General features: G+C 50.7%; 1 protein-coding gene across 1 annotated transcript in view; it reads left to right on the top strand.

Annotated features, from left to right (window-relative positions):
* The window catches only part of GRID1 (glutamate ionotropic receptor delta type subunit 1), a 693764-nt gene that overhangs the window by 217109 nt on the left and 463821 nt on the right, over positions 1 to 12834 (top strand). The window contains exon 4 of the mRNA XM_029919939.1: positions 11157 to 11362. Within this exon, the coding sequence (XP_029775799.1) occupies positions 11157 to 11362 (206 nt within the window). The remainder of the gene's footprint in view (positions 1 to 11156; positions 11363 to 12834) is intronic.

Genomic DNA, 12834 nt, shown 5'->3' with positions numbered 1-12834 from the left:
TCTGTTCTGAGCCTAGGACGTATCTGTGAAATGGGCATAATCTGGCAATTGTCTGGGGTGCTCCAAGCTCAGATTAACTGTGTGTCAGGCTCCGAGCTCAGCATCTGCCTGAGCTTGGGGGCACCGACCTGCCTCCTTCTCATCCCTTTCCAGGTGTTTTGACTGCTTGTTGAAAGTGAGATTCCTGGATTTGAACCCTAATTGGCTGGATGACTTTGGTCAGACATCAGGGCATCGGGGGGATCAGAAGAGGCAATATAAGCAAAATGCTTAGTGTCATGTCCTGCACAAAGTCAGACCATAATCAGCAAGTGCCGTTTCATATTTTGTCATCCTTTTGTGTGTGGCATCCGTCCTGTCATGTCATGGAGGGCAGCCATCTGTCTGTGGCATTAACAAAAGGCAGTGTCCTTGGATTTGGGGCCCCTTAGAAATTCAAATGGGGCTTTTCTGGGTAAATACTTGGAAGTTACTTTTCTAGATTTGCTTTGGGTTCCTACTTAAATTAGAGAAAAGTCCAGGAAAATACCCACAACTTTCTCAAAGCATGAATGTGGGTTGTTCCTCTTGCTGGCCATGTGATGTTGCTGGAGGGTCCCAACATCTCTAGCTTCAGTTTTCTTATCTGTGAAATGGGATGGTTATGCCTGCCTCACTGGCTGTGGAGGAGAAAAGATGTGAAGCGTCTGAGTGCCCAGCGTCTCTGGGAGATGGAGTCTAGCTCTGGGCCGGTCTCCCAGGTCTTAAGGACCTGAAGGTGCAGAGTGGCCTGCTGGGACTGGAGCCAGTGTCCCGAAGGCCTTGTGCTCAGCGCCCTATGGACGTGTCCAGTGGGGTTTTGTTTGCTTCCCGATGTGTCTGTTGGCCCACGAAAGCAGCCTGTTGAGAAATGCCATCCGGTTTCCTTGTCCTAAGAAGCTGCAGGAGTTTGCAAACCAATCCTAAAAATCTTGGAGAAGAAGTGCTAAAATCAATACCAAATACCTTGTAAGTGAAAGGTGACAGGGACATCAAACTTTATTTGTGAAAATTCTAAGAATGATTAACATATTACAGATTCTTTAAAAATATGATCTCACTCAGTTGATGGAAGGGAATTGCAAATCAAAGGGACTATTTATTACAGTGGGGATAAGGGAGCTGCCAGATTAAAAAAAATATATTGAAGGAGCCAGAGATTTGAAACATGAAAGACAGAAGCAGATCAGCACCATGGACTTTTATCCAAATACTGGAACCCAACTAGGAGCAGAAGTTGGTGAAGAATTATTTTATAAACCCATTTTCATCATAACATGTGTAAAATGCAAATTTTGATCATTATGTAAATTAGTTACTTGGTGTAATTTACTTAATTCAAAGCACTTAATGCAGCGTGGTATGTTTTTTCCAAAGTGCCAGAGTAGATGTTTATTTTAAATTGTTTTTAATCTTGATCTTCCAGCCTGATTATTTAAAATGTTTTTCCCTTATATTTGTTTTTCAGATGGAAAGGCACAGAGAAATGGTGAGAAATGAGCATATTCTCATCAGATGATGCCCTCCATTGGCAGGGCCCAGGCAGGATGGGTGGGTAGGGCTCACTCATGGACCCCCGTGTCTGAAACAGCACATGTGTGCGCACCCCCTGTGAAGGCCCTCCTGAGGCACTATCCAGAACACCTCTTCCCCTTTCTGGAATTTCCTCTCGTATGGCCTCCCGGCTGGCTTTGAAACCTGTTTGAGCGGAAGTCTACTGGATTTTATGGGCCCTATTTTAGGCAGAGATTCGATCTCTTTCTCAGAGAGTTTCCAATGACAGACCATTTCCTTCAGCCACTTTACTACTTTGGAATTTCCGTTGTTGCACAAGGGAGAGCCGACGCTTTCTGTCTCCATTGTGCCATCAGATTGTCAGGATGGCCTCTCCCTTCTTGAGGAGCCTCTAGAACAAGAGAGATGATTTGTTCCCTTGGGCACCGTTTTTGGCGCGTTCCTGATGCTGATGAGGAGGCTGGAAGGCAGCTGACAGTCACCGAAACAGCTCTTTTGCACGGTGCCAGCAGTGATGTCCACCCTTCACTGAAGGACCATAGTGCTTCTGGGAGAAGAGGGGCTTATTAGCTCTGTTTTGCAGATGAAGAGATGGGCTCAGGGGGTGGTTGTCCAAGCTCATCCGGCTAGTGCCTGGCGGGATTTGAGCCCACACCCGTGCTTATTCTGTGTCCCCCACTGGGGAAGCCGATGGGGCTGCTTCTACAGGCCTCTCCTCAAGCCCTATCCCAGGTTGCCTTGGGCGAGGGTGTTTTATTCTTTTTTTTTTTTTTTAATTTTTAACATGTTTTTATTTATTATTGAGACAAAGAGAAACAGAGCATGAGTGGTTTAGGGGCAGAAAGTGAGGGAGACACAGAATGTGAAGTAGGCTCCAGGCTCTGAGCTGTCAGCACAGAGCCTGATGCCAGGCTCGAACCCATGAACTGTGAGATCATGACCTGAGCTGAAGTCAGACACTTAACCAACTGAGCCACCCAGGCACCCCTGTGTTTGTTGTCTGGGCAGCTGAGACTGTGACCAGGACAGAGGCGGGGTCTCCCTCCCTGACGAGACCCTCGGCAAGAAGACCTGGAGCGGTGGCACTGTGCCGCGAGGACTGTGGGACACTGCCTGGCAGTCTTCCTGCTCTCCTGAAGCCGGGCCCTGCCTGGTGTTTGCTGTGGGGGATGGTTGTCACCCCCATGCTTCCTGTTTTACCGAAGCTGGCTGGATGGGCCACATCTGCTCCTCCCTTTGCTGAACTCTTGAAGGCCTGCTTTGTGCCCACCTGACTCCCAGTGAGATTAAAAAAAAAAAATCACACCTACATAGATTGACTGCAATAAATTAATTCATCCATGAAATGCAGTCTGCAAACGGAACATGTTCTGGTGCGTAGGAGATACTCAGGACGTGGAGGAGGGGGGCCACTCTCTGCTTCGGGCTCAGTCTTACCTGCAGGACTGAGTACTCCTTGAGGACAGGGCTGTGGAGTCTGAAAATGCTGCTGCTCCAGCGCCCAGCCCGTGGCCTGGCCCAGAACAGTGCTCTGGAAATATCAGAGGAAGGAAGAAAGACGGCATGAAAGGAAGGAAGCAGAGAGGGAGAGAGGGTGGAAGGGAGAGAGGAAGGAAGGAAGGAAGGAAGGAAAGAAGAGAGGAAGGAAGGAAGGAAGCAAGGAAAGAAGTAAGGAGGAAGGAAAGCAGGGAATGCATAGGTGGGCAACTGAGGCGGGGCACCCAATGGATTCTGAGCAAAGGGAAGGTTCTGACTTTTGAGTTGGGGCCACAGCAGGAAGGTCTTCGTGATCTTTTCTTTTGGCAATGGTGGGTGCCTCCTCGCCTGCAGACCCAGGTTCTGTCCACACCCATTTCTGTAGCTCTTCCTTGCTTGTGACAAGGATGCTGGCATTTTGGGTTGGTCATGGGGAGAGGGGAGGGCAATGAAGGAGGGGATGAGCCCGGGCAGGGGTCTTTGGAGTGAACTTGAATTAAGATAAATCACATCTTGGAAAAAATGTGAAACCTCTATTTGGGGGCCAGATAAATAAGAGTTTTTTTTTAATGTTTATTTATTTTTGAGAGAGAGAGAGAGAAAGAGAGAGAGAAGGGGAGGAGTAGAGAGAGACAGAGACACAGAATATGAAACAGGCTCCAGGCTCTGAGCTGTCTACACAGAGCCCAATGTGGGGCCTGAACACATGAACCGTGAGAGCTGAAGTCCAACACTTAACTGACTGAGGCACCCGAGTGCCCCAAGAAAGAAGTTTTTGTTTTTAATATACTCTTTCTTTTTTTAAGTTTTATTTTATTTTCGAGAGAGAGAGAGACAGACAGACATACATCAGGAGCAGGGGAAGAGCAGAGAGAGAGGGAGACACAGAATCCGGAGACAGACTCCAGGCTCTGAGCTGTTAGCACAGAGCCCGATGCAGGGCTCAAACCCACAAACCACAAGATCATGACCTGAGCTGAAGCCAGATGCTCAACTGACTGAGGCACTCAGGTACCCCCACCAAGAAAGAAGTTTTTAAGAAAAGTCCATAGAATCAAAGTTGTGTCTCAGCTTATGGAAAATTTGCCAATAATCCCTAAACACTTGTAACTGAACTTCTCCAGGGTGTGAGGTGGCAGCCCTCATACACATATCTGTATATTACAGATGGTAAAATATTCTTCAGAAGTACTCTCAGCACTTGGACATTTCTCGGAAGTTGAAAATAGGAGAAGCAATTTGAAATGTGTTCTTTTGTTTCAATTACTTTTCAGAAAGAAACTATTTAAAATACCTGTGATTATATGATTTTTTTTCAGAAGGATTGGTGGGATATTCACAACTACAACCTCAGATTTTGAAAAAAACTTTTCTCCAGTTTCAATTCCTTGCCAATGGCTGTGCTTTCACATGACCTTGTGTGGTTGCTAAAGGGCATGTGGGCCTTCAGGCTGGTTCTTGCCTTGGTTCAGTTTGGTTCCACAAACTTCTCCTGTCCCTGAGCCTGTGCTAGGCACCGAGCCTGGGGGTGGGAGAGAGAAATGAGAACACCCTAGCTTCTCCCCATGTCCGTGAGTTTTGAAACTCTGAGGGGAGTATGACTTTCATGGGGCTTTGATGGAGGGGTGGGGCTGTGTCAGTTTCCAGTTGGGAGGACCCAGGCAGAGTGTGTACTCTTGCGTGTGGTGTGTGTGTACGTGTCTGTGTGCATGGGCTGTGTATGTGGTACATGCGTGTGTGTGTGTGTGTGTGTGTGTGTGTGTGTGAGGAGAATGTCCAGGGAAGGGCAAAGAGCTCTTTCTCCTGGAATTTTGGTGCATGGTTTCCAGTGGCAGTGATGGAAGCAGCTTTTGGTGACACAAAAGCAACACGGACAAAGCTGTTAGGTCCAGAGAGTCTTCCATGCACAGGCTAAGGTGTATGGAGTTCTTTATGTAAAATTAATAGAGTTTCTTGAAGGCTTTCTGTTTGTGATTGATTGATGCTTTTGAGGATGTTAATTTCTTGGCAACTTTAAAGTTGTGTTATTCATGGAACGTTTTAGAGGAGGGCTCTTTTGTGAACAGATGTGAATTTGGAAACCATCCTGGCAGAGGCACTGGAGAAGACCCCAGGGTCAGGGGGACCTCTTAGGAGGCTGTGACAGAAGTCCCAGGGAATGTGTTGATGGTACCTGACACTGGGAAGGGGTTGTAGAGAAGATTTAGTATCTGGTATTGATGCTTTCCCACCCAGACTGACCAGCGGGTGATGCCAGAGGGAAGCCAAGGAGTATCTGGGAACGGGGGCAAGAGAGTGTGTTATGGGGTTGGGATCGGGAAACAGCAAAGGAGCACACAGTGGCTGGAAGCCCAGGGAGAAGAGGCCTTCACGGACCAGTGCTCCAGGCTGGGCACTGCTGAATATGAAGAGAGAGGAGGATCCCTATTTGCTGATGATGTGGGCATGAGCTTTAGAGCAGCATGGTGTGGGTGGCAGTGGGCAGAGAGGTGAGTGATGGGAAAGTACCAGAGGGCACATGGGCCTTCAGTTAGGAAGCTGGTCTGTTGGGGAAGGAGGTCCAAGATTCAGGCACCTGGGACCTGTGTCCCTCCTCCCTCCATTTGAGGAAGGTGCTCTTCCTTCCCTTGTAGGTCCACAGTTCGGGCCTCTTGATCCTCCCTATTCCTGGTCCTCATTGTGAGGTGAGCAAGGCCCTCTTCCTGTGGCATCACACATGTCTTATTCTGGAACTTTCCATAAGCTGTTTCTTCAGTCTGCAGCGTTTTTCTCTGAGAGGTTTCCAGAGCTGTCTCCTTTCACTGATGTTGCTCGCAGAGGCTTTTCCCACCCTCACCTCCTGCGGTTTCCTCCAGCCCAACATCTATTTTCTTCAGAGCTCTTACCACCATTGGAAATTATCTACTTAGCATGGTGTTTATTTGTTCCGGTCTGTTCTCCAGGCCCTGAAATGTAAGTTCTTTGACAGCAGGAACACCGTGGGCTCATTCATTCTTGCTTCTCGGCACCTAGAAGAGGGACCAACATAGAGAAAGCTCTCAATAAATGTTCATTGGATGGCTTGTTCAGTTTTGGGTGTTAGGAAGACTTGAAAGCCCATATGGTGGGCCAAAGAAGCTGAGGTCTGTGCTGGGGCACCACCATATCACGTTCCTCATAGGAGTGCACTTGCCTTTGTTCCGTGTACTGTTTCTTTTCTCTGAGGAGCAGGATGCCTCTCTTGGGAGTCTCTCCTTGTCCCCATGGGCAACTGATGCCCTCTTCCATAGTTCTTGCCTCTCCTTGTGGCCTTGGTGAGCTGTGGACCATTTGCCTCTTCCTGGCCTTTCTGGAATGGGGCTGGGGATATGATCCCATCAGCCCCCTCCCCACTGGGGGTGGGTCTGGTTGGAGGAGCTGCCCCAGCAGTGGTGCCTGGGGCTGGCCATTATGTACAGGGACCTTGCAGGGGAGGAGCTGGGCCAAGGTCCGTAACTCCATGAGGGCCAAGGGGTTCCTGGGGTGCCCACTTTGCTGCCCATGGGAGTAGCCCCAGCTCTGTCCCTAGTCTACCTTCTTGGAGGATTCCCCCTTCATGGGGAGCAGCAGCGGACATCTGGAGTTCTTGGGGAGATGGGGGTAGGGGGCATTGCAAACCCAGTCTCTTGTAGGGAGAAAAGGACTTTTGTTGGAGATGTGGGCTTCCTTGGCCCTGTTCCTGGGGAATGTCAGGAGGGCTGCAATGTTAGCCTGAGCTCTTGCGTGTTGCTCTGCCCCCAGCCCTCGCCATGTGCAGCTGAATAAGAGCTTCAGAGGCTGAGAGCTGACCTTTTCAGCCAAGTGGGAGCAGGCTGTTATAGCCAGAGCTGTGGTCCCTGGGGGAGTGGTGTGCCTTCAGCCCATATTGCTTGCTTCAAGGGTGAGGAGCCAGCCGCTGACAGGGAGCTTAAACTCTATGTGATGGCTCAGTCCCGAGCAGGGCTGCCCAGAACAGAAGGCAGAAGCAAAGGAACTGAAGGTGTGCATGAGCTCTGACGACTGTGTTTTCCATGTGTGCATGTCCTTGTATGTCCTGAGGCGATTGCCTGCATACAATGGCACCTCCTATTCCCTAAGAAAGTGAAAGAGTCCTACAGTGGAGATGGTTTCAGGCAGGGGGACCTCAGGGCAGGGACCTCAGGGGACTTCTCCCTCAGTTTGAGAGGTCTGGCCATGCTGGCATGGTGTATGGGGTCCCTTGAGCCATATTGGACTCGTGGACCAAAGGGCATGGACACAGAGCCCTGCTGGAGCCGTCATTGTGCATGTGCTCACGTGCAGGCACAGAAAGCATGACTCTACAGACATGGCTAGTCTCTGCCACTTAAAATTTTTTTAATGTCTGTTCATTATTTGAGAGAAAGAGAGAGAGAGAGAGAGAGAGAGAGAGTATGGGGAAGGGCAGAGAGAGAGGGGGACACAGAATCTGAAGCAGACTCCAGGCTCTGAGCTGTCAGCACAGAGCCCCACGTGGGGCTTGAACCCATGAACCATGAGATCATGACCAAAGTTGGACACCCAACTGACTGAGCCTCCCAGGCACCGCTCTGCCACTGTAAAGACTTGTGATAGCCTTGCAAGGTGCGGAAGAGAAGTGGGAGCTGGTAGATAGGGGTCTGAGGGTGCCACATTCATGCCTGTCCCAGTCAGCTCTCAGTGTCCTGTCAGCTGTGCTCAGATCTGGGTCAGATTAAGCCATGGGGGCAGTGAGGCTGTTGATGTCCAGGTGAAGGGATAGGGCCACAGAGGCTGTGACGTTTCCTGAACAGGCCCACGCTCAGCCCTACATGGGCAATGCTGTGGGAAAGCTCTGTGTGGAGCTACTTTTAAGTCATACCCCCTGTTCTTTTCATTGAAGTTATCGTAAGCTGTATGAAATACAGACATCTGATTAACTCGCTCCATTAGTACCTTATTGTTGAGAAACAAACTGTCCCAAGACTTGGTGGCTTAAAACAACAGCCATTTATTATTTGTTGTGAGTCTGTAGATCAGCTCGGCAGCTCTGCTCTAGGCTCGCTGGAGTAGCTGGATGCGGTTGACTTGTGGCTGAGGGTGGCTGCCTGGGGGCCCACATGAGTCCACGCGTGTCCACATCCCTTCAGCAGGCCAGCCCGGGGGCGTTCCCACGGTGGTGGTAGGCCCCAAGAGTGGAAACAGAAGGCACAAACGCTTATCCAAACGCCTGCTTACACCAAGTCACAGCTGTCTTATGGGTCAAAGCAGGTCATGTGTCCCAGAGTAGGAGCTCGAAGAGTCCTCAAAGTGACAGGGCACGAGGCACAGGAATAGGGGGGCCATTACCAGGGGTCTGAATGCAGCTAATTTCCTGTATTTGGGAACATCATATACACCCTGTTGTTAAAAGATCGTTTCTCAGGCAGTACCATGCAACAGAACTTTCTGCAATGATCCCTCCTCATATATGATGTCTGTCTGTGCTGTCCAGTATGGTCACCACTAGCCAGATGTGGCCGTTATGTACTTAAAATGTGGCTAGTGTGACTGAGGAACTGAGGTATAATTGTATTCAATTTTAATGAATTTAAGTTTAAATGTAAACAGCCCCATGTAGCTAGTGGCTGCTCTATTGAACAGCCCAGATCCAGGGGGAGACCCCCTGGGCACAGATAGAAGGCTGTTGCCTGCCTAGCATGGGAGCAGTGGCTGGCCACGGGTGTCTGCTTGGGATGAGATGTTCAAGCTTATTATTGGCATGTGTGAATTGTGCTGTGCTCAGGAGAGGGTGTGGCTGGGGTTGACTGAGTGTCTAAGGTGGGGGTCCCCTCCACCTGTTGTACCTCCATACTCTGAGCCATTGCCTCTGTTTGCTTAAGAGGACTTCTTAAAAACCTCTTCTAGCTTCTCTTTCAAGAGGCTTTGGGGCTCCAGGTCTGTGAGGACTGCATGGCCTCCCTGGGAATCTGAGGGGTATTGACAGCCAGGGGCCTGTGTGTCTGGAGCCCCTGGTGCTGTGGCAGGATCTCTGTCCATTACCTTTTCATACTTTGTAGCTTTGGGGGAGGGGGGAGGGGCTTGATGAAGAACGTCTGACCTGCTGCCTGGCACCATTTGCTTGTGTGACGATGCATGGGGGACACTGGGACCCTCGTGCATTGCAGGCAGGCAGCTCTGGGTAAATGTGCCTCAGGGGTCAGGGTGCCGATGGGCAAAGCTGGCTGAGGTCATGGCTGGACTTGAATACAGGTGCCACAGGATTGCATGTAAGTCATGCATTTGCCATCCCTAGAAAGGCTCTCAGGGCTCTTATTGGGGCACTACCCAGCCCTCCCTGTGAACCATTGGGAGGTTGGCTCCTGTGCCTCTTAGGTGCCAGCCCCTGGGACACAAGCAGTTGGGACCCTGAAGAATTGTGGTCCTCATAGTCCTGTGAAAATGGAAGTCAGAAACTTTCATCCCCAGTTTCCAGATGAGCAAACTGAGGCATAAAGTGGATGGAAGGTTTGCCCAAGTGTTTAAGGAACTATCCAAAATTCTAAGTGTCAGAGTCCATGGCACATTCCCAGAGACCTATTTCAGGGCTTCCCCCATGGTGAGAAATAGGGACCCCCTGCACATTTCCCCCCAGCACCCCAGTCATGACTGCCATAGCACCCTGGTCTCCTTCCTGGCACTGTGTTTGGTTTTCCCTGACTGGTCTTGCTACATCTATCTGGGACTAGATGTACCAGTGGGCCTGTCATCCTGGCAATGTGGGCAGCCGAGGGCCCACTGTAGCAGCATGCATGGTGCCTGGCAAGTTCTAGAAGTTCGTGGGATGGGCATGAAGTGAAAGTCCAGGGGAGGAATGGCCTGGGAAAAGCAGTCTGGCTGAATTAACACTGTTAACTGTGAATTTGAGTCTGGGGGACTGGATGGGCCAAGGCATGCCCGTGATGGCCCATAGGCATCCCAGGCTCTGGGAGAGAACAGCTTGTATGACATGGGCAGGACCAGAATGTCCTATAGAGTATCCAGTGCAGGTGTGGACACATGGGCCAGATGAAGAAAACATCCTAGACTTTGGGAAAGTGACTGATGGGTTGAGACTTTGGGCTGCAAGTGGCAGAAATCCCACTCAAGTTGGCTTAGGCGAGAAAGGGTATTCTTTGGCTCATAGAAGAACCCAGAAGTCACAGGTGCACAGAGGCTTCAATGATGTCATCAGGCCCAGGTGTCACTCTTGTACCTGCTTGCCTCTGAGTTTGCTCCATGGTCTCCCTTTGGAGAAGCCAGATGGCTTCTGCAGGCGGCTGCAGAGAGATTTGGGCCTTAGTTAAAGCAATCAGCACCGTGGCCCCCACAGGAGTAGGTTTGCACCAATAGGTGACAGAACTGAGCCTCAAGCTCCTTCTAAATGCTCATTCCCTAGTAATTTATTCCAGCCCCCTCTCTGCTCCCCTCCTATCCTAGGCTTATATCCTGGCCACAGAGGAAAGAGTGGACCTTTCTAGGTGCTCCACCAGAGTCTGAGGATGGTGCTCATTGGACCCCCTTGGACCATCCACTCACCCTTGGTCCAGCCAGAATGTGAAGTTCAGATTGGATTTGGACAGTGTCACCCCAGCTGGGAAGAGAGTGATGAAGGAGTTTCATTCAGGGAAATCAGGTCCCTGCAACAGGACAGGGTCCCAGGCCTCAGGGCTGGGGTATGAGACAGGATGTTCTGTCATGGGATTGGAGCTGGCCAAGGCTGGGCTGGCTTCAGTCTGGACAGGCAGTGGCCTTAGCTCGCCACTGAGGGTCAAAAAGCCTGAGCTGTGAGTGCAGAGGTAGGTGCAGGGAACTGGGGGCCAGGGACCACTGCCCCACATAGCCTTGAGGACAGAACTGCTAGAACTTTAGCTCCCATTGGGCGGAAGCAATAGGGAGAGAAAGAGAGGTCAACAGAGGGCTTTCTGGCACAGAACCTTTGGGATGGCAGGGAATGCTCCTCACAGTGGGAAACACTTACCCTGGGGCCAAAGGGATGCAGAGGGGTTTTCCAACTCTGTTCAGTGGTCACTGTGGCAGATGTGAGTTGTGGCTCTTGGCAGTGGCCTGTACCCAGGGCGGGGGGTGGGGAGCATTGGAGTTAGACCCCTTCGTGCTTAAAGCTCGTTCTTTCCTCCCCCTTCTCTGCTGCTCAGATATCCGTGGGCTCCAAAGCTTTCTGGATCAGGCCTCGCGGCTGGGCCTTGATGTCTCTTTACAAAAGGTGGACAAGAACATTAGCCACGTGTTCACCAGCCTCTTCACCACCATGAAGACGGAGGAGCTGAACCGATACCGGGACACACTACGCCGAGCCATCCTTCTGCTCAGCCCGCAGGGGGCCCACTCCTTCATCAATGAGGTAGGTGGTAGGGCCTGGGGCCGCGGGAACCTCTCCCCAGGGGGTTGTGGGGTGGCTCAGGTGGGAGCCAGGTGCAGCCCACTCGTGCGGGGCCAAAATGGACGTGGGGACTCTTGGGTGCTGTGCCCACAGAGAGAGACCCAGAGCACAACCTGGCTCCTGACTGGTCCCCGACAGGTGACCCCAAGGCCTTTGTAGACACTGAGAGGCTGGGGACAGCTGGCGGGAAGCCTGTTTCCAGGTCCCTCCCAAGGATACCTGAGGCAAACCCAGGCTGTGGTTGGTTTGTGGTGGTGGTGTTTTAATTTTCCTCTCTTTGTTGACAGGTGTAAGCCTCTAGGGATAAAATAAATTTCCAGCTTTCTACAGAGGTGGGCAGCTCTGCCTTGGTATTTGTTAGCACCTGGAGGAGGTGTTGGTTGCATAATCTCAAATGATACTTGGTGTGCGTGATTGTAGTTTTGGTGCCTGGGTGAATCCATGATTTTTTTTTTAAACACCTCTATTAGGGGTTAGGGCCTTCTAACGAAGACAGGGCCCACCAGTTTAACAAAGAATTTAGTAACTTGAGAATAGACAACTAGAAACTCTCTGAGTTGGCTGATGGTGTCAGCCCTGGTGGTCTGATGGCAGAAAGGTGACGAGCTGGACACAGCAAGTGTCTCTCTGGCCTGGGTTTGTTTCTGGGGGTCGGGGTTGTGCTGGGGGTGTGGTATGTCTGGGAGCAGAGGTGGACTGAAGGGGTCACCAGGTGCCTAAATGCTCTCTGTGATTTCCTCTCCAGCCCCAGTCACCTGCTTGGCTCTCTCCGATTGAAAGGAAAATGAACAGAAAGGCAGAATTACACTAATTCCATTTGATGTACTTTGGTTGCTTATTCCACTCTCCCCTCTAATTAATTATTACTCAAAATGCTACCTTATGCATCAGGAACCAGCACGAAGCCCACCGCTGGAGAACTTAAAATTCGGAATGCTTAATTTGGTACAATTGGCCGGCAGCCCCGCCGCTGTTGGCTTAATCAGTGCCCGGATCACTCTGGTGGGTCAGGCGGGCTGTGAGGTCCTGTTGGCGCTCGGCATTTTCTCGGGAACACGTTTCCCTGTAGGAAGTGATTCAGGCCAGTAATGGGCAGCCCAGGATCAGGACTAATGTGTCCAGGCTTTCTCAGAATGTTTCCAGCAGCGTATGTGCCAGTGTCTGCTCTTAGGAAAGCTTTTGTCCTTGCTAAATTCCCCCGGCTGGAGTCTGCTCTGGTGATGGTGTCTGCTAATCCTGTTGCTGGGCCCCTCCATCTCTCTTCTTGCCCATATCTTGCCTCCTCTCCTTGCTTCCTTTCTGCCTTGTCACTGCTGTGTTGTTAAACTTGGAAGTGGGAAGAGTATTGGCTTTGGAGTTCAGCAGATTTGGGATCAAGTCCCAAGTCCTCCACTTAGTAACCTTGTGACCTTGGGTATTTGCCTCACCAGTGA

This window comes from Suricata suricatta, chromosome 2 (genome assembly GCF_006229205.1).
Source record: "Suricata suricatta isolate VVHF042 chromosome 2, meerkat_22Aug2017_6uvM2_HiC, whole genome shotgun sequence".
Taxonomy (NCBI): Eukaryota; Metazoa; Chordata; class Mammalia; order Carnivora; family Herpestidae; genus Suricata; species Suricata suricatta.
Note: the sequence above shows the minus strand (reverse complement) of the source record. Positions and strands in the feature narration are given on the sequence as shown.